The sequence below is a fragment of the Lichenostomus cassidix genome, chromosome 2 (assembly GCF_008360975.1).
Source record: "Lichenostomus cassidix isolate B80296 chromosome 2, HeHo_3.0, whole genome shotgun sequence".
NCBI lineage: Eukaryota > Metazoa > Chordata > Aves > Passeriformes > Meliphagidae > Lichenostomus > Lichenostomus cassidix.
The window spans coordinates 50,019,963-50,045,448 of NC_139482.1; the positions used below are offsets into that span (position 1 = coordinate 50,019,963).

The 25,486-nt window shown below is 34.6% G+C and overlaps 1 protein-coding gene across 1 annotated transcript in view; it reads right to left on the reverse strand.

Annotated features, from left to right (window-relative positions):
• CNTNAP2 (contactin associated protein 2) overlaps nt 1–25,486 on the reverse strand; it is a 716,903-nt gene that overhangs the window by 529,147 nt on the left and 162,270 nt on the right. The window contains exons 5-8 of the mRNA XM_085049831.1: nt 13,377–13,580; nt 10,906–11,090; nt 6,963–7,106; nt 965–1,229 (exon numbers count right to left, since the gene is read on the reverse strand). Coding sequence (XP_084905957.1) covers nt 965–1,229; nt 6,963–7,106; nt 10,906–11,090; nt 13,377–13,580 — 798 coding nt within the window. The remainder of the gene's footprint in view (nt 1–964; nt 1,230–6,962; nt 7,107–10,905; nt 11,091–13,376; nt 13,581–25,486) is intronic.

The window sequence follows — 25,486 nt, forward strand, 5'->3', positions numbered from 1 at the left end:
AGCAAAGATAGGAAACCCAAAGCAGACTTGCATCCAGGATGTGCTTTTGTTAGTCTAATATTTTGTGATAACCAGGCTGCATTCCTCCCAGTAGAGAGAAGTCTATTCATACCCTATAGAATTATCCATACCCTACACATGCAGTTGTAGAAGGCTGCACGCTTGACTACATGAAAATCTGCTTTGTCAGCTGTTAAAAATAGCCAGTGAAAAAATAGTGCACCTTTTATCTATAGGATCGCAATGGTCAGAAATGTTTGCGCCAAAGGCAGACCATTTTGACTTCTAGAAAACCTAGCAGGTTTATATCATGACATCTGTTAATTCCCTGCAGAAGAAGGGAAAAAGAATTTTTCTGTGATATTTATTGTACCTCAGCAGCATTCTTTCTGCAGTCTTACCTGGCAGATGCCATATTTTGCTTTTCTGTGTTTCATATGCACAGTTAATTTCACAGGCACTGAAATGCCTGTTGCAACAAAATTAACAGTGCAATATTGAAATAAATCTAATTTTTACTAGGTAGCAATGCAGATTTAAAAAATCTAGACAATTATGGTATAAATGGATTTTTTTAATGAGAGTTTCCTCATTATTGGGAAGTATTAGGAGCAGCCTAACTATTAGACTACTCCTAGAAAGGGAGTACACTCCCCTTCTGAAACCAAATATTTTTGCAGAGAAAACTTCGAGACAGAAGGAAAGATGAAAAAAGAAGAAATGCTGTCTCATAAGTAAGGGGTGATTTTTTTTCCAGAAAAAGATTGTTTATATATTTTTTTAATCTAACAACTGTTTCAACATTCTTGTACCTCTTATTCAATGAAACAATAAAGGATTTAATATAGTTGCAATATAAATTTTAAATTTTGTAAAAAAATTTTCCAATCTTTAGGTGCACAACAATTTTAAACAACACCAACCAAAATTATACCAAATTTTAAAAAACCCAAAACACACTTACCTGATGAGATGTCTATTCGGTTCTTCTTCACTTGAGTGACATTGATGTGAATGCTGACTTTGCCCTCATTTATGTCAATCTCAACATTCCCCAAGTCATCTGCAAAGTTGCTGAAGAGAAGAAGTCCATTTGGGTTCCAGGTCCGGAAAAGGAAACTGACTGAAAACAGATCCTGGCTTGGACGACCAGGAACCTCAAGGTAACTGGTGGCATTGAAAAAGACAGGTACTGTATGTGGCTCCACACAAGAAAAACTTAAATTTCCCTAAGTGAAACAGAAAAAAAAAGGAAAAACTTTAAGAAAATTGTAAGATCCCACTAAATTCATAGCTACTTCTAGAAAAGTGTTCTATATTTCATTCAACATAGAGTCTACTGTGACCAATGCACAGTGTATCTAAAGATGTGTTATTAATATTATCATTATTGTTACTATTACAGTAGTTACTGATTTTTCTGTTTTTTTCTAGCAGTGTCCACTATATTTTGTACTGCACAGACACAAAATAAAAGGCAGCCTGCCCTGAACAGCTGTAGTCTGGCTAAGAACAAGCTTAGATGAAAGCATAAATATTTCTTGTTAAAAGATAAGAAATTAATCACAGATAAACTTGGGCTTTTCTGTGGTCCCCATAGAAACCTATAACAGAACAATATAAAAAATACCCTGATATCAATACATGATGTTCTGAAAGAATGATGTATAATATCTGAAGAGTCAGACTCTCTGTTATGTTTTCAACTAAATTATACTAGATATACTAATGCTTCAATGCATGAAGCAGAAGGATTTGGAGTAGCTGAACAATACCTAAGATTTTTGGATAATAAATAATTTTCTCTGTAAAAGAAACTAAATTTCCACACTGTAAAATTTTATTCTTCAAGAAATTGACAAAAAATCTCGTCAACTTTATTGATCTACAAGGCTTTGAAATGCATCTGTAAACATGACTAGAAATAGGGATGTGAATTTTTCACTCTGGTTATCATGTCATTTCTCACAACAAAAGACAAAATTGGTAGGATTTATTACCATTCTTTTTCCTTAGAAATCATAGGTACGTTGTAGTAATCTATGTCCAGAATTAATTTATTACTTCATGAATGCAAATATAACAGGAAAACTTCCTCTGCTGAAGCATTCTTACAATCTGTGGCAAAGTGGATCCTGTCCTATGGTTAGGCTTTCTCATGCACTTTTGGAGGTGGCTATTACATGGGAATTTTAGTTCTATTTGGGAAGAAAGAATTTTATCTGATGCAGTATGGAAATTATTACTAAAATCAAGATAGCAATTCCTCTGATATTTATTTGTACATTAAAAAAATATTAAGGCTTGAACAACATTTTTGGAGATACATAGATGTTTAGAGATATAGTCCACCTAAGTGGACAGTGCTCAGAATCCCAACAGAAGTCAGTCATAATCTTTACTGCATAATTATTTTTAAATTCCATATTACTGACATCCTGATTTGGGCTTTTATGTCACATTTCTGTATTCACAGTGTGCAAATGTATCTGAAAGTTCATCCTGACAGAAGGTAGGGAATTTGGAAGCAAGACAGGAATTTTGTGTCTGAAAATGTGTGGGAGGGAAGACCTAAGTAAATTTTTTAAGAAGTAATTTTATTCAATTGGAGACGACAGACCACATCAATAAGCAAGTTTTAGCACTCATATCCCAACATCCAAACCCATCACTTTTTGAAAAGGACATCACATTGGAAAACACCTTATCTGGATCACAGCTAAATACAATTGGTGAGGCAGATTCAGCTTCTTAAATAGGATTTCCATGTAAAAAACCAAATTAATAAAACCAATATTTTCTTGAGCACTAGGATAAATATTTTTATTACTCTGCATAACAATCTCTTTTTCCTGCAGAACATCAGAAGTTGTACAGACTCTACCTCTAAAGGCCAGTGGAATAAGTAGTAACTAGACTATCAAGTTGGCAGCCTCCAGGATCAATTAAGGAACACTGGTTTCCAGTAATCTGGAACTATAGAGATTTATGTAAAGTCATCTAGATATTTTCCTAAACTTTTTGATAAAATCTCAGCATTACAAGCCACATTCTGTTCTTGTGTCCAAGTTCCACTGATTAAAAAAAATATAATTCCAAGAAACCGGAAAGAAAACTAGCTGAAACAAGTAAAGATATCTTTAAAATTACTGTGTGATGAGGGAAATTACAGCTGCATTATGTGCAAAGACAAAAGACTTCCCTGCTAAGCTGCTTGTTGATTCTGGGATGTTTTTTTTAATTTTTGCTTTGCTTTTTGTTTTGTTTTTTGGGGCAGTAAGGGTTATTTAAAAGTTGCCTAGAGATTTTTAATTTTACATTTTTATCCAACTAAGCATGAAATCAAAATAGTTAACTCATTTTTTTTGGGTAGTTTTAATCTAAGCATTACCAAGTTTGCTGCAGAATACTTTTGCTTAAACCAGAAAACACTACATACAGTAAACAAAAGTTTGAGAGTGCCTGAAATACCATCTGTAACCCTTGGCTACCATTCTCAGTGTAATGGTCACCCTGTGCAAAGAAACAGTTGCTGTTACATTGTTAAGGTAGTCCTGTGTAGACACAGAAAGCTACATCATTTCTTGAGAGATGTCGTCTCATGGTTCAGTCACAGATACCAATTAAGTCGTGCTCAGACAGCATTCTGTTAGACTTTTTAAGAGTTCCTTTTGCTGCCTTGTTACCAAGAGTAACTGACAATTTCCTCATTACAAGGAGGTTTTTATATCCAATTGACACTGTGCTGTCATCCTGATATTTTGGATACTTGCATGTATAACACCTATTAATGTTAATGGCACTGGATGCATTCAAATCCTTTCTCACATCAGTGAATGCATTTCCCACGAACAGCTCTGCTGCATTAAAAATTTCTTGAGAAAGTAACACATAATTCTAATTTCCCTGCTAGTTAGCATTTTCCCTACTGAGGTATTCAGATTAATATGAACTGGATTATTGATTCCCTCTATGACTGTAGTTCACAAGATGATTCCTCTTTTAAGTACAACCCATCTTATATAGATTGCTCACTAGTTCTAGGTCAAGAGTTCGAGTTAATCTGCAGCTTGTCTCTATAATAGCCTCTTCATTTTTCAAAGAGAATGAGATCCTTTTCTGTAGATTCAGAGTGACTTGCTGAATAGTTTTCTGGGCAATGACATCTGGAAGTCAAATATATACTGTGCATTTATATTGAAATTCTTGGTCTTATCAGAGAACTTATCACACTACACTGACAGGGAAAAAGTAAAAACAACTTAATTTGTTTATCTTGAGCTGTGTAGCATGATCTTGCATCTATAAGTTAAATTAGATTAATATTTACTTATTATAAATCAATTTTGCCTATCCACATTCAAACATTATGCCTTGTGTAAAAATACTACTGTAAATACCTTTCTGAATTAAAAAACCTACTGGCTGAATAGCAGGCTCCCAAAAGACAGGTAATGAGTTTATTAAGACTACACAACCTGTTAAATAAGGATGGATCATACACTACAGGCAAAGCATTGCACACTAATGCCATCTTAAATATCACAAAATAATAAAAAAAACATTTCTCCTTTACCTTCTGGATCTAAATGAAATATGTTACTAAAGTTAGTGTTGGACTTTATTTAAATTCAAAATACTTTAATTTGTCTTTTCATCCCTACTCTTCAAAAAAGCAAAAGGATGCTTGGTGATGTTTTTTGTTCATAACATATATGAACACAAGACATATTTTTTTTAAATTTAATTTTATTCAGAGAAATATAATGATCATCATCTTCTTATCATCTCTGATTTTCTGGGCCTCCTCATTGTGTGTAATTAAATTGTCAGGTCCCTTTCACTGCGTGACTTCTGAAATTTAACTACCTTAATCTAGGAATATTATTTTCTTTTGTTTCCCACTCCTTTAAAATCCTTCTTTTCTGTGAATTTATCCCTCCTTTGTGCTACTTCTCATGACTACACTGATTACTTTGCTTGTACTAAGCCTCATTATAGTGTGTGTCTCATGCCTTTTAAGATAATACACTGTCTGGGGCAAGGTGTGCCTCCTCTTATGGGTTTGTACAGAATCTCCTACAATGGAGCTTTTATCCCTGTTGGATTGCTTGAGTGCCGTCATCAGAAACATGCTTAACAATAGCACTAGTTTCAAACAATTTTTCCTGCTAAATCAGGCTAAAAACTAGGAGAAAAAATAGTTTTGTAAGAAACATAAAAATCTGCGTTGATTTAGTTAGAGTAAAATTGATTTTGCTATTGAAGAGCTGCAGCAATTTAGGTAATTCTACTGACAACAAAGGTCACTTCTATTTTTATAGTCATTCTCAGAATTGGAAATCAACAGAACCATCGAATTAGACAAGCACATCATCACCTCTTGATGTAGCCCTAATACTGCCAGAGTTTCAGAAGAGGATTTTATTTCATGTTATGGGCAACAGAATTTTAAAAGCAAAGAAACAAAGAAAGGTAGAAATACAATCAGAAATATGATTTTTCAGAGACTTTACATATCTGCTGGCTATTCCACACTTCTGAGTGCCTAGGACTTTAAAGGATAGATAGGATTTGCATTATAGGGACTTCCTAAGTAACACTTCTGTTCAGAAGGAGGCTTTAAGATTATGTCTTACGAACTTGCAGCAGACTTGATTGTACCAAATGTAAAGACTGCTCCTGTACTAACAGTCTTTTTTAAATCAGACATCAATCTTTCAAAATCATGGTCACATTACAGCTGAAAATGCCCTACAAGAAGGAAATCACATGTAATTTTGGAAAAAAAAATTAAAAGGTCAAAATTTCAGGAGCTGATGAGATTGGGTTGAAAAAAATTTCAAAAGTGGAATCTGACTACATGAAATATATATCATGTTCTTTGCCTTTGACAGTACTGAAGAAATTAATGTATAGGAAAACTTATATATTACTGAGTTTGTTTAGGCAAGTATCACATGTTCAAGATTATTCCTTGGATTTCCTCCACCATTTAGCCATAATGTTCATACAATTACATGAAATTTCAGTTTTACTGTCCGAGGATAATCAAGTGGTAATCAATTGCATGACATCATCATTGCATATGTATAGCTTTAGATTTATTACATAAAGGAAAATGAAATAGTGTAAACCTACATATTAATAGCAGGGGTCTGTCAAGTCTGTAAGCTTGTACAGAAGAAAGCCTTGAAAAGTTATTCAAACCATCTCAAAATCAGGGCAATAATATATTTTTTTCTTATCCACATTGCCTTTGCATGCCAGCAAGCAGTTTCAGGAATACTTAGAGCTTTAAAAACACAGAAATTAAAGTCCATTCATTCTTAATCATCCTGCCCATAAAGCCACAAGCCTGAACATGAAAGAAACTCTGAACACTTAAACCAGAGCAAAAATAGAATAATGTTAATAAGCTCTGTAATGTTACTAAGCAAGTAATGATTTTTGAGTATAATATCTTGAGGTTTTTCAGACATATCAGAAAATACTGTAGAAGCATTCCCATCCAAAGACTTTTGCACTCCAGCAATCCCACTAGCTCAGCAGGGGCAGAGTATTAGCAGGATTTAAAAGCCTCAAGAAAACTGCAATTCATTTAATAATAAATCTTGTCTGCACTGGTTTTGGATTACTATAATTTGAAAAGAAAGGGAAAAAGCACTTACTGGTTCAGCTGATTTTCTTCAAAAGAAAAAAAAAAGCCATCTAACTGACACTATAGGTTAGTTTTTGAAAGATGAAACCAGGGCCCAGAAATAAAATGCTCATACATGATAATAATTATTTTTTTACAAGTCACAAATATACATACCATAAGATATTTGGCTTTGTGGTAAAATTTGGTTTGTGTTTTATACTATTTCAGTACATCTCAAGAATATCAGCTATGCACCCTCAAAAATCTTCTAGTCTTTTTAGAAGCAGAAGCGTAGATGACCATGAAATTATGCTCTTACCACATTTGAAGGTTCCAATTTCTTCCTCTTGGCAAGGTCAGTGATATTATTGCCATTGTAGTTGATGCTCTCCATGCAGCCTTTGAAATTTTTCCTACTGTTAGAACTTGGCTTGCCAGAAAAAGGCATGCCTCCAAAGGTTATCTTCAAATGAAACAGAAAATGGTAGGTAGTTACTGGAAGGCAGAGACTTTTAAAAAATGTTGCTATAGATGTATTTGCTTTCTTTGAATACTTCACCATGGCAAAAAAGAGAGCTAGCAACACTATTTACAGAAAAAGAATATATCAAAATAAATACTGCAAAGGCAGAAAAAAAAATTGTAATGAATTTCAAATATTTATGGTACCCAAACCCAAGTATTATTCCGATTGTCCAAATAGTGAACAGACACACACAACAGTAATTCATATGTGAACTGCTCTTCTGATTGCTAGCGGAAAATAAACATTCCAAACACAGCCATTGGAATAAATTTCCATGACAGAATTTTCTAAAGAAAAGTAGACATGAAATTAGCCAGATAATCAGATTCAAATCATTCACTCAACTCTAACCATGTGCCAGAGCTCAGACTACAGCACAGCAATGGTGGGCTCCAATAGGGAATGTTAATTCTCCCTTAATGCTTATGTATCTACCTTATTGAGAAGAATTTACAGAGCCACAAAGTTAAAGATATAATCCCCTGTCAGACAGAAGGGCCCTTCACTACCAAGAACATGCTTTTGTCAGGTAGTTGTAATCAATGAGAAGTTACACCTTGATTATGCTGATCAAATCCTCTCCTTAGAGAAAATCAGGACAACAGCCAAGACACAGTCATCAAACTCAAACAGGAATTGTTTTTCTCTTACAGCTGAATTTCATTACCCTGGGTAATTGATTCTTGGTTATCCAGAATTTCTAGTGTTAAAAAACTTAGAAACACAAACATTTACAAACTAAAAGTGTTCATCTCTTATGAAGTCTTTCTCTGCCATTTGATAGAGATTATACAGATCTCTACCACACCATGGTCTGTATAGAAATGATTGGAAGTGAGTAATGCTACATATTTGGATTAATATTTTGCAGCCAAAATGCCAAGAATAAGGGGCTTGTGAGATTAGTCCCTGCAATTTATGTCAGGTAATTATATCCAGTAGATGATGGTATAAATAGTAATGACACCTTGCTTTCCTGCCCCACAAATGCTCAAATAAAGATCTATTTGTAGTCTGCTGCTGAGACTTGGCAGAATGAAGTTTTCAAACATTATTCATTGTTAATTCTACCAGTTATTACCAACAGCAGGAAAACAGAGTTCTAGGCTGGCATTTTTCATTTTAAAAGCATGTACGATACCACCTTCTATTCCAAAGAGGAGGCTTCCACTTGGCGTATACAAAGAACAAAATCTATACAGCTGAAACATAAAATCTTTATAAATTGCACGTACAGGCTTTGTAAATGTCTTGTGGACACATCTGCAGGTATTGTAAATTGACAAGACTTGATTTAAGAGAAGATACAGCACTTCACTTGGAGAATGTGATTGCAATATCTTAATGACTGTCAAATATTTTATGCATGTTATGGTCATGTGTTTGGATTAAAGTAAACGGAAAACAATGAGTTTTGAAGAAAAGAAGAAAAAGATAGAAGCAGAAGAAGAAGAAAACATACCATGACAGTGAGTTAAGAGCAAATTACAGGACTATTTTTTGATCTTGAAAATCAAAAATAATGTTTATTCTTCTTGTGTGTTTACTTAACATTTCTGAAGAGATTAACCCAGAAAATATTTTGTCTATGAATAAATAGTTGTCAGGCTTTATTATTCCATGTGAGACGGGAACAACATAACACCAATGTGATGCAGAGAGTCATCCAACTTTATTCTTCAGCAGCGCTTCTTTTAAAGCTTTTTACCTTCCGTACACGTGACACAGAACTCTACATGTGGTCCGTACATGCGCTATACATAATTGGTTATAAGGGATTAACACGAGCGAAGCATGCACTATATGATTGGTAAATAATAAAACTGCAGTTTCCTAATTTTGGGCAATATATCCTGTTTTCCTTGGCAGCAAGGAATTTCCTACTTTTGGGCAATATATCCTGTTGTCTTTGGCCAGCAAGTAATCTCCTACTTTGGGCAATATATCCGGTTTTCTCTGGCCAGCTGCTAGCTTTCTTGCAGCATCAGCAAAATACTTCCTCTTATCTATCTTCAATGACTTTCATAGGTCTGTTAAGACAGACCAGCTGTTAAGACAGACCCGGCCCCAACAAATAGTTTTGATTCTTTTAGCTTTATCCCCTGTTAATCACAAAGGCAACACCTTTAAATTTAGTCTGTGATGTCTAACTCCAAAACCAGTAGAGATAAGAGACCAGTAGAGTAAGAGAAAAAAGGAAGGAAAAGAGGTTAAGGCTCTTGAGTTTATATGAACCACAGAAATGTATACAAACACACTGAAATAAGTTCAGTTGAATGCAAGTGGACCCATGTATATGGAGAATGAAATGTATCTTTGAGAACTGCCCATGAGGTTTCTAAATGCACACAGGATAGGAAGGTGAATGTCCTGAATGCAGCTCTTATGGGGGATACACTTACTGTATGCAATATGTTTGTTGTGTAAACATGCTACATGTGTGTGTGTGTTCTAATATATGCATATATGTATATATACACATATAATATATGTATATATGTATGTATACATATATGTATATATGTATGTATATATATGTACATGTGTATATATATATGCACAAATTGCGCAACCTGGCTTATGGCATTCAGCCTAATGTCTTCTGTAGTTAACTCACTTGAAAAGTGAGTTAATAAAGTCTATTTATGTGAGTTTTAAGTACCTCAGTTCAGGTCTTCTGTGCTCAATAATAGAGGCACAGGCAAATTTGCTTGTTATTTTCTCATTAGAGCTGCAAGTAAATAATGTATTTATAAAGATTTGTTGGAATATAATTAAATATTTAACTCAGAAGCATTTACAATCATAAGTAGTTTTTCAAACATTCATATATTCTTAATCAAAAAATTGTAAAAATATCAATGCACAAGTTAATTCAAACTTTTTTCCTTTGCATCATTTATATTCGCTCTCACATCTTAAAAAGTTGTAAGGGTGGAAATTACATATTTGGCACCAGAAACCACATTAATTCTCATTAGAAAGAGTAAAGAGTGTAAGAAAATATTATACAAAGATTGAAATAACCAACGTGTTGAACTTTGTGTAACAGATGAGAGGAGCTGAGCAAGTTCATAATAGATGAAGCTGTAGTGTAATCAAACAACAAATCCACATTTAATTACTATCAACACTTGTGGGCATTGGTCTGACTGATTAAACAAATTTTCTTACAACTTTCCTAACTCTTCATTGCTTCATTCTAAAAAGAGTTTACTGATGCCATATTTGTGAAAATACAATACAGCATCATCCAACTAAGACAGGATAGATCAAGATCCATATTAATAAAAAGGTTCTAGTCTCTTCCTTTTCTAAAAATAAATACTGACACTGCAGATAAGGTGTTCTTGTTCAAGTGCAAAATTATCACCTGAGTGGAATAACAGATTGCACCATAGATTTTTAATAGAATTTCTGCTTAGAGCTGCTGCTTTTAAAGATTTCTAAAGTTGTGTATACCTAGCTTGGTGAATAATACAGATCTCCCACTTTAAAACAAAGATCTGAGATGATTTTTACACCAGATAGGACTTGGTAGGCTAATTAAGAGAAACGCAATTTACGGTTAAGAGAGAACACCATTGGAAAGAAAATTTCAGGAAATGTAAGGGAATAGGTAATCAAAACAAACATAGGAAAAAGTAACAAAACACCTTAAAGTATGTTAACTTTCTTATTGGAGTTGTCTTTATAAAACCAATTTGAATGAAAAGAAGGAAGTGTCACTGCCTACCTCGTAGTCCAGGTCCAGGTAATCAAATTCCCCATTGGTTCTGAAGTGCTGCATGTGTCTGTCGAGGGTGAGATTGATGTTCCTCCCGTGGCGCTCTATGATGATGGAGTGCCAGTGGTGATCATCCAAGAGGCTGCCTGTCGTCACAGATGTGTGGCCAAAAATAGAACCAAGCTGGTTGCTGCCTGAGAACAGAAACAATAGCATTTTTCACCTCATACCAGCTAGGCAAACATTTTCCTCTTTCTTTGTCAATGTTTCACCTGAATCATGGCAGAGATGCAATAAACTGGAGGAAGTCAGTCTGCTATGAAGTTGAGATCTGCCCAGTGGAGAGTTGCTGCCATAAATACAAATAGCTAGATCAAACACAGCAAGCATCTGATTGCTGAACTGTATAAATATATGTGTAAATTCATAATAGCAGTTATTTAGAGATGAACTAGAGAAGCAATACCGACTTCCAATTGTAAAGTTGTTTTCATCTAGGGTTTTCTGCTTTCAATCTTATAGTACAGAAAAGAAAAGCTGTCACCTCTGGGCCAGGTCCTGAGCTGTGTTGGAACTTTGCTGATTTGTGACTGCTGAGGAGGACATGGAGCCTGATTACAGACTTTGGCAACAAAAAGCCTTTTCACTCTGAGCTCTATGCTTTGTGGCCTCTGCCAGTGTCACTACACCAGCAAGCAGAGAGGAAAAGGCTCAATGCAGAATGAGTTTGCAGCGGCAAAAAACATCTTCTGCTATTACAGCTCATTTTGGTCTCTTCTCCTGCAGCAATCTTCCTATTCTGGAAGTCAAACTACTAGCAAGAGCATAGTTTTGCAATTCTCTGCTGTGTTATCTGGGGGTTTTGCCAGTGCAGCTGTGCTAGTCAGAGATCACATCTCATTGCCATCTGACTGACACAGCTAAGCCAGCAAAGGTTGATAGCATGGATCCGAACTGAAGCAGCAAATGACTAATTCAGTAGTGAGCGTAAAAAATTGCTGCACTGCTCAATAACTCAATGCAATCCTCCATGTTCTGAATACATGAGGACCTAAAGCATTTCTGAGGCTGAGAATTTCTTACCCCCAGGAATGCCTGCAACTCAGACATTAAGGTTTGTGCATGCTGAAAATACACTCTGGCAAATCACACTTCCATAGCTTAGGACATTATTTCCATACAAATGACAATACTGCCTTTATGCTGAAGGCCAATGATCCTTTTGGTTAAAAAATAAAATAGAATTGCATGCATGTCATTGAGCCTCAATTTCTTCAATGCAAAGTCAAATGTAGTGCAAAGTGAAACCTAAATCCACTTCTGTCTCCCCATCCTCCTCCCACTCCCTGGTGTTTGAAACCAAGTCACTGGATCTCACCAGGCAAGATGAACAGATGTTTTCTACTGTCTCTGATGTGAAGACAATACTCTCAGGCAAAGGAAGAATAATACCATAAAGCATTACTTCTGTTTGTTGAGTGTGTGTCCCAGGGCCTAGTTCCATTTATCAGCCTAGTGATTTAAGAATATCCTCACCAAATTCATATATGGAAGTCCTCATAGCTTATAAAGACAGTCTGTGCTGAAGAATGTAGAGGAACTGGAAACGAAAGGGTTACTACTGCAATTTAAATTGTTAAAAATAGGTAACAGCTCTAGGAAAGTGTGATTTCCTCCTCCTCATCTGATCATGTTAATTGTTAGAAAAACATCAGGAGAAAATTCTAGTGGAAATAAGTACCATTCCATGTAAATAATAAATGGGATAATTTACTCTTCACATGTCTGTGAGAGAATTAAAGAAAGTTACATGAAATCTTTTTCTAAGATTCTTTTGTTTGAAGGCAAAAAATACCTGAAACCAGAAAAATGTGGGTTTTTTCATACTAAATGCACTTTGTAAATACAATCACTCATGAGCTTATATTTCTCTACTGGGAGGGAAAAAATATGCTGGAATTAGAGTAACATATACAGGATTGCATCATAAGACTGCCTGATAAAACAATCTGTCTCCTTTCCTAGTCCTACTTCTTGGCCTATAGGAAGGCTGCTGAACTCCAACTTCATGTGGCCTGTAGCTTCCTAGACTGATACTTTTTCTACAAGGTTCCTAAGGGTGACCTTTATTCCTCCAGAACTGATGACAATGTCCTCCGACACAAAGCCACAACTGGTGCCAAATATAATTCTAGCAACCTTTTTGGGTTTTTTTTGTGGTAATGACAATATATTGCTGATCCTGTTTTTCTGGATGATCTTCTTTTCATAGTGTCTCACATGGAATAAAAAATGACAGAATAGAACAAAACACACACACACACCAACATATAGAAAGGGAATTAACAACATTTTTGACAAATCATCTGATTAAACGCTGTGGCTTATCATGTTATTGTGAGAAAGAGGATGAAATATTTGACCTAAAATTTTTGTGGGAGAGCTTAACACTGCCACAAAAGTAAACAATCAAAACATACCTAAATTTAAATTTAGAACAAGCTTGGCTTTCTTCAGTTCCAAGGTGATATAATCTCCTTGCTGTCCTTCTCCGTGGAAGATTACACCTTCGCTTTCAGAGGTCTTAAATTTCAGAGAGATGACATCTTTCAGTGTTTTCATTTTCTTGTTCCTGAATCTGTATGGTAACACTACATGGCCATCAAAATTGATAACATCAGCCCCTAAAGGAAAAAGCAAATAGCATCATTGATGAGCGATTATCTATTCCTGCGGCCACTGGAAAAACAGACATGCCATATGCAGATTGTACTTGAGCAGAATAACAAATGTGATATGCATTGTAAATACATTTTCTCTTGACCATAATTTAGTACTATAAAAAGTAGGAACCAAGACAGAACATAAATTTAATCCACAGAATGCAGAAAAAGTAAACAAACCAGATTTGTGAGGACAAATGCTACAACTGTACTCAATAACTTTCTGTTTCTCTCAAATATAGTTGCTGCCATTGACATTTTCCTAATCATAGCTCAAAGTGAAAGATAAAATTCTGATGGTCATTAATAATTCATTTGATACTTCTTTAAAATTCACTGTAGGTACCAGTAAGGACTGTAAACAGTAAAACATGAGCCCAGAGTATCTGCCTAGCAACTTTAGACTTTATGTAAAACATCGACATTAGCCTCGTCTATTTCAGGAAATGGTGGGTAAGTTGTGACCTCAACTAATCTTGAGGAAAAAAAAATCTGTCATTTTAACTAATTTTTGTTTCATGTTTGGTTTTATTCAAAATATGTGAAGAAATCTGAGGGATGCAATCATTTAAGGTCAATCCAATATTCATAATATTGACACTACAAAATTTCATGTTGTCTTTTTTTCATAACTTAATCTCTATCTAAAGAATGAACACCAATTTTCCACAATTTTCTGCATGCTAGATCCACAGTAAAAATAGCTGTAGGACTGGACTTCATTCAACAGATGCATTTCTGCTGAATATTGAATCGTGTAACTTGAGTTCTGTAAAAGATTTCAAACAGATATTTGTCTCTAAAAATGTACACAGGTTTGTCTAAGAAATCCCCTTTGTAAACTAATAATTAAATAACCAGTGTCATAGCTACTATTTATATGAGCATTTCATCCTCACTGTTGACAACCAACAATTTGAATAGCCATTAAGTAAAATTCTTAAAAAGGAATTAATAAGAAAATGTTCCTTTTTTTTTAAGAACAAAAGATCCACCCATATTGTTCAAAAGCATTTATAGTTCTTATTGACATACCATATTCATTCACGCTCTGAATGAAAAGAAGGATGGCAATTAACCTGTATTCTTCAACCACATCTGATTTTTGCCATCTTCTGTGGCCTGCTTTTCAGTGATTGCTTGCAACTTTTTAAAATTCCTAACTTGTTTTTGCTATTATGGTGGGAATTAATTTAAATCTTTCATCCCCTCTCAAAAACAGAGAGACAAACACATTTCTGTTGGGTAATTAACACAGAAGACTGTTTCAAAACTCCATTAAAACACTACGTATACTATGCCTAACTGCATATATTTAAATCTGAATTTGCGTGGCCAAGTCTTTCTAAACTGCAAAGATCTGATGATAAGAAATGATAAACTGTGATAAACTTATTGTTTATGCCAGATAAATTGTGAACAGATTTACTCAGTATAGAAAACATGAGCCTTACAAACTGACTGAAATATCCTACAATTACTTATGTATATCTCATTTTTGTCAGAATGCAGCCATATATATTAAAAATATCACTTTTCTCTATAAGACACATCTTAAAAGGCAAATTTCAATAATGAATATGTATTAAGTACAACTTAATGTACTTTAGTTGTACTAATATGTATTAGTACAACTAAAACTCTCAGCCTGATCTGGTTCTTCCAGATGACATTTTAGGCACAGAAATCAGCTCAAAATTAAACATTAAAATGGTATGTGATATTTGTGGTGCAATAAATCTATTTAGAAGTTATCATCAGCATGAAAGAGGACACATTTAATTGGGCATAGATGCAGAAGTATTCAGAAGGAACAACATGGGACTTCAGAAGTGAGGTTATCATGACTCAAGTAAATCCATTACTTCTGGAATGATTACTTTTTATGAGAAACAAAGAAAATTAGTAGAGAAATACTGTAACAAAGATTATATCATCCTGTTGGTTTTGCTTGCCTTACAAACTGTCAAGAGATTTGAGAAATTAATTTGTGAGATTTTTGTATGTGGTTTTTGGAAAAAAACTTTTAGAAAAAAAAGAAATCTGTTTATAGAGAAAAAATCAGTATGAAAGTCACACTTTTATAACAAAAATCATAATTTTATGTAAAGCAAGCTAGCTATAAAGACCCTCCTCTTCTGAATCACAAGTGCAAAGAAAATTGACATACATTACAGATTAAGCAACCATCATAACAAAAAGACATCATAAAAATATGATTCCACATTCAATGTCTGAAATTGCCTTCTATAAAATTTATTAAATTAACTTTCTGGTAATGGTTACAGAAACTCCTGTATGGGGTATATCACCTTTCCCCTAAGGCCACTTGGTACCACTTCATAGCATCTACAAATTTGCCTTAAGAGTCATATATCTGCCCCACTGGTGATAAGGACAATGTCTTGAGAAACTTCATGGTTTTGTATACTCACAACAAGACGCCCATGATAAGGAAAATATCCCTTCTGTTCCTACATCACTGTTACAGCTGCATAGGTGTTCTCATTCTCTGAAGAAAATTTATATTACACACTTTAACAAAGCCAAGTTAAAGGGACACATTTTTCCAGAATATGCCCCTGAATTTTCATGTTTTGAAAATAATTCAATTCAAAAAGAAACAGCAGTAACCTTTGATCAAGCAGGGTTTCTTTACACATAGCTGTGCTGGCAGCATTGGTCTGAATGATAATTCAATCACCTGAAGATTACATAGCAATTATGCTTAAGAGTTATCACATGTAGACTGTAGTAATGACTTGGGTTCCTTCTATGATGACACTCAGCTATTTAATATCATGATAATTACTGTGGTGCAGAATGGTACTCAGACAGTAAACCATGTAATTCCTGTAATTGCAGTGTAAATAAATAATTTTTCTCTTCCTTAGCGACTCAGCTCTCAGCATTAGGAGGGAGGAGACCTAGCCACCACATGAAGAATGTTCACCTGCAGTCAGTGACTGTTCTCAGAGGCTACGGCTGCAATGGGGAAAAACTTTTTAAGAAAAGATAAGATTGAAAAAGAGGTAGAAAGAGAAGAAAATGAAGGAAGAGGGGGGAAAGAAAACCTGAGAATTTTTTTTTTAATTACATGGAAATAGGAAGTACAAATCTGATTACTTGCAATTTGATTTCTGCCCTACAGGATTTCCTTTTATATGGATAGGTTGGAAAACATTGCTAACACATTAAAAATATGATACCACTTTCATTTGGCTAGGGAAAGGTTATGCCTTATCCCAATAAATATGTGAGAAACCACACTAAAAGCATTTCATTAGTTAATGCATCATCAATTTTCTTCTAAAACATAATATTTCAGAAAGCCTTGACAAGATTGACAGGAAATTGGGTGGTAAATGTGATCCCATTCACAAATTGCAAAGGAAACTAAATACCCAGTCACAGGTGTTCCTACCTATGCTTTTGTCCTGTACTATTGGGTACATGAAGTATTTGGCAAAATTTGATCAGGGCATCAAGTCTATTTGGTGGCATTTTATTTCATGCTCCAAATTAACTTATTAATTAATTATAAAGAAACAGCCTCAAATCAGACTCAAACCCTGGAACTTCTTTATTTCCTCCTTTTTTTTTTTTTGTGAAAGAAATACAACTCTCCTCAATGTCAGCCCTTTAAGAATGAAGAAGTGCTCATTCACAAAGACTCATAAGATACTGAGACTTCTGCACAGCCACTTAGCTACTTTGATCAAGGTACTGCCTGGAGTTACTAAAAAATCCCTGCTTCCAGAGACAGTAAAATAACAGCTATCAGAACAAAGCAGAACAGCAGAATGCTTCCCAGAAAAATGTTTACTATACAGTGAACAAAAACCATGGCAATATGTTTCTCCTCCTAAAATACAAATTTAACATGTACACATATTTTTAAATTGCTACTGATCTCTGAATGATTGACTCTTCAAAGCCTGTACAGAATATTTCAATGGAATTAAAGATACAAAACCTCTATACTACTGACAGACAGCGACCTTGGGTAAAATTTTCTCACTCTGTTCTCTCTCCTCCATTTTTTCAACTGCATAAATCATCTGTTTAGACAAAATGAGCTTTAGGGAAGTGAGATTGTCACTTTTAGCATCCTTTCCTTACCCCGTAATTCAAGCATTACATCTGATGTGCTAGTAGTATAGTAATAGATGGTAATAACCATACAACAAGCATCTACCATCTAAAAATATCAGAGACACATCAAAGCATCTCTGGCTAGCCCAAACTATTCCACATCTGTAGTTTCACTTGTAGCTATTAGTCACAGGTACTAAAATATCATTATGGGATATGAAAGCACATAAACAATATATTATTTACATATTTTAACAGCAAAAAAAAAGAAGATTCTTCTAACAAAGCAAGGGATAAGGCTCAAAATCATACAAAAAATAAAGCTTTATTTTGTTCTTACTCATTAAAAACTACGTATACAGAAATTTCTTCAGAAAATCCTAATCTGCTTTTTCAGTATTTCCATATGCTGACAACACAATAGTGTGTTGAATTTGCCACTGGAGTCTTTGCAGCTTGAGCCTCAGTGGAACTAAGTTAGCTGAGCTGATATTAGAGATGCATTGCTACACCTCATTTCACGAGGAAAAAAAAGAGGAAGCCATGGCCCAGCACAGCAGTCAAAAGATTGCCTCCTCTTTTATGTTGTCTTACAATGAGGCAGAGAGCCAAAGGTACCATGTCTGAGCACTGCCTTCAGGCGCTACAGCCCAGCCGCGAGGACATCGGCAGCTCTGGCTTGAAGTCTGCTACAGCCAAACTGACACTGCCTTTACTCCCTTTTTCTAAAAGCAAAACACCTGCCACAAAGGAAAAAAAAAATCTAATATGGATACAGATGTATCTTGCATATACAATAATGTGTACTTGTTCATATTCTAGAAGCACACGGCGAAGGAAAATCAATTCTACGTTTCTGTTGCCTGCTTAGTTTCCACTGCACTGAGCCTGAATCCTGTTGTTATCTGTCAAGTGATGTCAACACTTGAAAGAGGAAAAACATCTTTGCTAGGAGGTGTGGAACTTTTTCCTTGCTCTTTATATTACACACAATGTATATGTGGCAATGCAGTATCAAAGTAGCAAAGAGTGTTTTGTCAAGGAGTATTTTTAACTCAATTCTTGCATAAATGACATGAACTTTACTCTTATTTTTCATATACCTGCTAGAAGCTCTCCAAATAAATCTGTGAGGAAGTATTCCCTGAGGTAGTGAGAAGGCTTTGCCAAGTTCTGAGTGCAATATGCATTGAAGATACACAAAAAGCACGTGGTACTTTTTTTTCCTGAATTTCAAAGTGCAGACATTTTTCCTATTATTATCCTAATATAATATTCCCATTATAATAACTGTTGTTATTATATTGTTAAATTACTACTCATTTTTCTAACTCTTGTGCAAATGTCTATAAATATGTGATCCTTTATCTGTCATAATTTTCTGTCTAATAAGAAACAAATGCAACAAGTGAAATGAAAAAGTAGTAGAAGCAAAATTAAAAAAGGAAGCAGAACCATATAAAGAAGTGTGATATAATGCCCATGGACAAAATTTGTCCTGTGTGTCCTCCCACTTTTTTTCAGTAGGAAAATTGTGTTCTTTATGCAGTTATTAAACTAAACTTTTATAAAAGCTAATTGTTGCTTAAGACAATAATTCTGTGGTGAGTGTACATACCAATGAAGTACTCTGCAGTTACAACTAACTTCTGCATTAGTTACAGCATACAAAGAAGAAAATATTTAAGCATTTGAAAGTTTTATAAACTCAGATAAAGCCTCCAAATATGCTAAACAATTATTTTCTTAAAGGTTTGTGTAAATAAGTTGAGTTTTCAAGCATTTAATGATATAAAGTTAATGATTTTTTTTGGCTGATGATTTTTTCCTTCCAGATCTAATATAATATGAGATTTCCAAGGAAATTTTCTTTCAATAATTCTTCAAATTTCAAAAAGTTAATTCATTTAAAAACTAAATGGGAACATTTTAAAACATTCTATGTTTTTGCTATGAAGTGGATAAATGAGAGAATGAACACACTTATAGTATACTTTGCAATTCAATTTTAAGCCTATGAATTCTAGCCACAGTTTACAAAATAAACCATACTGAATGCCTTGTTCCTGTAGTGGACTACTAACAGTGTCAGAGAGAACAAAGACTGTAATCCAAAGTAATCTTCACCTCAGACAAAAGCTATTCCTTCCATAATCTACTTTGATTTATGACTCCAGAAAGTCAATTAGAATGCATGCTAAGAGATACAGTATATTTCCAGAAGTCTATTCCTAGGGGAAAAAAAAGAGATTGAGCATAAAAAAACCACAAAACCAGCTTTCTTTGCTGCACTAACTCTTTGTGCTTTGAAAAGTTTTCAGATGTACAGCATTACAAGGTTCATTTATGATCGTGAAAATTAAAATTCAGGCACCTTGCAACTATGAACTAGACACAGCAAAATATTCTCTATGATCTACTATTCTCTATCTATGGTACTTTAAAATAAATTTGGTAAAAATATATGTATAATTTAATTACTCTAAAAAAAGTCTGCTTTTTTTGTATTTTATCATGCTGATTTACAAGCCAGAAGCATTCCTTGCAATCATAAATACATTTTTTTTGTTCTTCATTTTGAAACCCGTCATTTGACATTGGATCTCAATGGGAACATTAAGCATGTAATTAAACTCTGAAACCAGGTACAGTAAAGAACTTAATTTACTTGAAAACAGCTAGCCTCTAGTAATGTTTTCACTGTTTATTAAAAAAGTAAATCACAAGAGCTTCAAGTCAATAAAAAAGGACAGTTCTGACTCTTACACAATAAATGGCCAAAATAGGTCTCAATCTTTATTACATGCTGAACTCACTCATTACTTAATGAAAAAAACTACAGCAAATAAAGAAGCTGTACCATGTCTTACAACATTTACACTCAGTTTACTCAGTGAATAAATGAGCTACAAAATGGACAAGACAATCTATTAAAACATTAAGGAAATGGATCACCAGCTGGAACCTTGGTTTTAATGTTTACAGCTACATGCAAACAGGAAGACACAAAGTTGACCTACAAAATACTGGTTTAGAATTTCTCCTTTTGATTTCTTTTTAGCTGACACTGCCCAGTTCAATCATCTCCTGGTACACAGTCTTTCAACATCTCTTAAAATCTGGATGCTCTCAGAACACCCATTGCTCAGGACCAAATTCTTCTTCCTCACTCAAGTTCTGTCTCCTTTGTTTACATAATGGCTCTGAAATACATGTTCTTTACTTCTTCCAACCATGTAGCTCGTATTTAAATTGAAATTTCAAAGTGTGCTGCATGCACTACAATTAAGGAACATGGAGCATGGACTGTTTCAAGCTCCTGTACTCAGCTAAATCTCATTGAGTAAGAATCCCCCAATTGTCATTCAGATTTCTGCAGTTGTCTGCAAAGACTAAGGAGTGCAAGACTGAGACAGTTTTGTCCAGGGTACACTCACATTTATTACAGTGAGTAACGTCGCTAATGTCCAAGGCACAAAAATCTGTGTCATTAAACCCCATTTCTAATAGATGTTTAGTCTTTTCCTTCCAACTGTCCATCTGCTGCTGCTGATGCTGCTAATTCCATCTTGGTGCACCAATTCATTTTAAGGAAACAGAAACTAAAATGAAGTGTGTTGCTATTTTCAGCTACTGCATTGCAATACAAAATTGTGAGTTCATCGAGTAAAATTCTTTAGCATAAATTATAGCAGAATAACTTTGCACATTTATACAATTCAGTTTCACTGTCTTATTTCCAAACTAATCAGAGACAAATATCTTGTGTTAGCACAATGTAGTAAAAGCAGACCACTGGCACTTGATTTTGGGCAAATAATTCAAGATAAGTAATTCAGTCAAATATTTTTTCCTCTTGTGCTTCATATCTAACATATCCAAGATCATGAATACGTCCAATGCACTCCATACTCAGTGTCATCTTCCACATTGTGATGTAAGAAAGATTTTGGATTTTGAACATGTAAGCCATAAAATCTGAGCCACCAACTCTGTTGTGCATAGACCAAGTGTGAAATTAATGGTGGCTGAATCCAGTTTTTTTCTATCCTTTGTGTTTATTTTAGTGTGTTCAATTAAACAGGCCTGCTCACATTCAAGGTTATGAATCAAAGCTTTATTTTCAGATGATCTAACTGCTGCCTTGGTTCAGTGAAAGTCTAATAATTTTACATGTAAACAGCCCCCAGTGATTAAGGTTCTGCTGGAAAAGGGTGTACAGTTACCAATTTTAAGTGATCCGTGCTGTATTTGAATTACAATTAGGAAAAAAATTAAGGATTGCTGGTACTGCATCAGCATCACTTGCCACACTGCTTAGACTTCATAGAAAGAAAATCTCAGAATGATTCAAAATACAGCAATATGAAATGCATAATGTGCATTATATCACATGAATAAAGTGAGATATTTGCCTAAGAGGGAAAAAACATTTTTGTTGCGGAAATGCTCTCCATGACAAGAAGTACATCCGGTAAGAGCACACAGTCACAAGATCATGAAGGTTCAAAGGGATCTCTAGATTTCACCTAGAACAACCCACGTGCTCAGCACTTATTTGCACATTTTATTCTGCCAAAAACACTGAGTTTCAGTTAAGTGGGTTTTCACCTTTTTTCTGTACCTGAACCAGGAAATAGATTTGCTTTGTCAGCAGGTGATTTTCCTTGTGTTTATCAGGCTGCTCTTTCCAAGGCCAGTGATATATTTTGTCTCCCTCCCTACAGCCAGACATGATTTATCTACAATTTCTAGCAGGCTTTACAGTTCACGATTTTCTAGTATTGCAGAGCTTAAGATCTTCAAATTCCTCACTTGCCAGAACAGTCTCTCCAGCAGGAGTTTGCTTATGGTATCTCAGCTCTGCAGCTGCTGCTCCTCCCCTAGGAATTGTACCACACATTTTGGGTTTCCCTGTTCAGCCAGCAATTCAGGATCCTGAATTCTGGACGATTCTCCATCACTACAAGCTAAAAAAATACAGAAAAATATGAGTTTATTCTCAGTAAGAGTGTAAGGAACCTGCTCACACCCAGTGAACACATGCAGCAGGTTCAATACTTACAATCACAAAGTACATTACTGTTATAATTTCAGTTCTTCATCCATGATTGCTGATTTTCTGTACTAATGGGTTAATTTAATTTAATTTTTCAAGCTCTAAAGCAGATACTGATACTAGAATGCAAAACTATTGTTTTGTTTCCTCAAACATTTTTCTGGTGTTTGTCTGTAAAGTTACAGTCTCCTGAAAGAGAAATATAAGTTAAACCTTTTTCTTAATAGAAGTCAGATTAAGTAAGGAAAGGAAATTGCATTTCTGGTTAATCAGTTTGAAATGTGTGGAAGGCTCAAAATATTGTAAGATTGTATCTTCAAGAAAAGAAACACCACCAAAGCCTGTTTTTTTTTTTTCCCAAAAAAAAGGGAGTCTGCATAAGAGTATACGTACAGCTTTCCTTTCAGATGGGAGCATTTTTTGGTTTTGGGACCATTAATCTGTTATTAGAGACATCCAAAATATGTTCACAAATGGTTTGAAAAAGCATTTTCTTTCAGTCTTCAAATTATGCAAGATTTTTTCAGATGATAGAATTAATTAAATTATTTTTCAACAGTAATTTTCAAAAATCTGTATTCAAAAACCTGATTCCTAAAAATAGTCCAGCTTTGTATGTTATTGACTGTCACTACAGCAAATACTCATGTTCACATAATGGATGAAATTTCATAGCCCCTCCTTAGGCTAAAATTGATTATGTTTAATTAGCAAAGGGAGGATAACACTCAAGATTGTTCCGGGTGGGTAAGAAATGCATGCAAGTGTGTATAGACAATTCACTCCTGCTTCATAAGATGCTACTATTCCATCATGAAGCAATGAATGCTACACGTGAATAAAAGGGGAAGATGCTTTCTTAAAATTCAGATGTGGAAAAGTAAATTTTATTGCTTGAAACTGCCACATTCTACTCTTTAAAACTGTTATTCCTTTATGCTGGAACAAGGCATTCAGAGAAATTTTCCCTATGGATTTGGTTGTGATGAATCTGGTGTTTGAGAGTTATTTTTCACTCTTTATCCAGACAACTTTGTTTAGAACAAATCAAATAGGTAAAGCACGTAGCAGACAAGTCTCTCTTGGCTTACTGCACTGGAATACAACCCAAAAGGCAATGTGATAGCCACATCTAGCACACACACATATCATGGATTTGGTTTGTAAAGGAAAATTGTTTCTTTTTGGGTTTAACGAATTATTGTTACAGGTATATGGGAGAAAGACTTTATAGATATGGCAGAAGACTTTCTCAAAACAGAAAAACTCTAACTAAGGTGACAAATAATGGTCACATAAGTTTTTGTGAGCTCTTTCTGTCCATGCAGCAGCATCCTAAACAAAAAAAAAAAAATCAATGCCAATATAAATGCAGATACTACTGTCAGTATATTTTAAAATATAAGTCTTCAGTAGAAGAAATCCATGTAGAGGTTATTAACCTTGACAATTCATGTTTAGTTTTTGCATGCTATAGCTCTTTGTGCAGTCAGTACCGCTGTTTCCCTTTTCCAAGAATTTTCCCTAATGAAAGTAGTGCTGAAGCAGCAGGACATCTCAAGTCAGTTTCCAGACTCCTGACTTTCTTAAGATGTTCTATCAGAAACCATGTTTTTAATCACTAACACCAGTGAAGGATTAGACTTCCACCTACTTGACAAAGACAACAGACTAACTGTGAAGCTATGCATCGAGGCTCTTTTAAAGAAAGAATATTTGAATATACATTTGATATTTTTTTTTCCTTTGATGAGGCAAAATAAATTCTGAAATAGTAGTTTGGGAGTCAATGCATAAGTACTTACAGAAATTCTTCTTTAATGTTCAAAAGCATTAAGAACAACCTACTCTGTCAGAAATCAATGGCAGAACAATGAGCCATTTTGAAGATGAAATTATTTTTAACCCTTTAATTTTTACTTATGAATTGCAGCCCATTAATTTCTGGGGATTTTCCTCAAAATGCAAGAATTGATAACTGAAAATTTAACAACAACAAGGCAGTATTGTAGACACAAGAAATGCATAAAATATTTAACATGTATCAAGAGAAGATAAGCTATCATTTACACATAATTACAAATAGAGAGAAAAAATCCCTTGCTTAGTAAAAATTTTGCTCTTCTTGCAACAAATGACTCACACTGGTTTCCCTAACAAAACCAAAAAGCTACTAGCTATGATGAGTAATAGTTAAAGGCAGTTTTACAAAATCTGCATCTTTAATTTAATTTTCATTTTCAAGTCAACCAATCAAACACACTTAAACAATGCCAACAAATCTTATGCATTGTATCAATGAACAGTGAAAACTGTACGTGCAATGCTGTCCTGGTGCAGATATGCATGTCTGCATTTGCATCTTGGTAAATCTGGAATTATTTTTGTCCAACATTATTGCTTTAGGTAAACAGCTCTGTATCACTGGTAACTTGAAAATTAGTAGACTGGTGCACATTACCAGGCTTTGGAGAATGACAGAAAATAATGCTCTCTTATAATTTCTAAACTTTGTTGTAAAGTGCCTGCTAGCAGATACAGACTGTGTGACTGTAGCAATGTGGGTTTTTAGGATTCCATGTGCTCCCTTTGTTTCCCTGCTCTGTATACTATTGGTTCATTTTGAAATACGCTCTGCTGTACCTGAAAACCTATTGGTGTGCTCCCCCTGTCAATTCTCCCCCTCCATCTTCTGGGACTGGCTCCAGGGGAC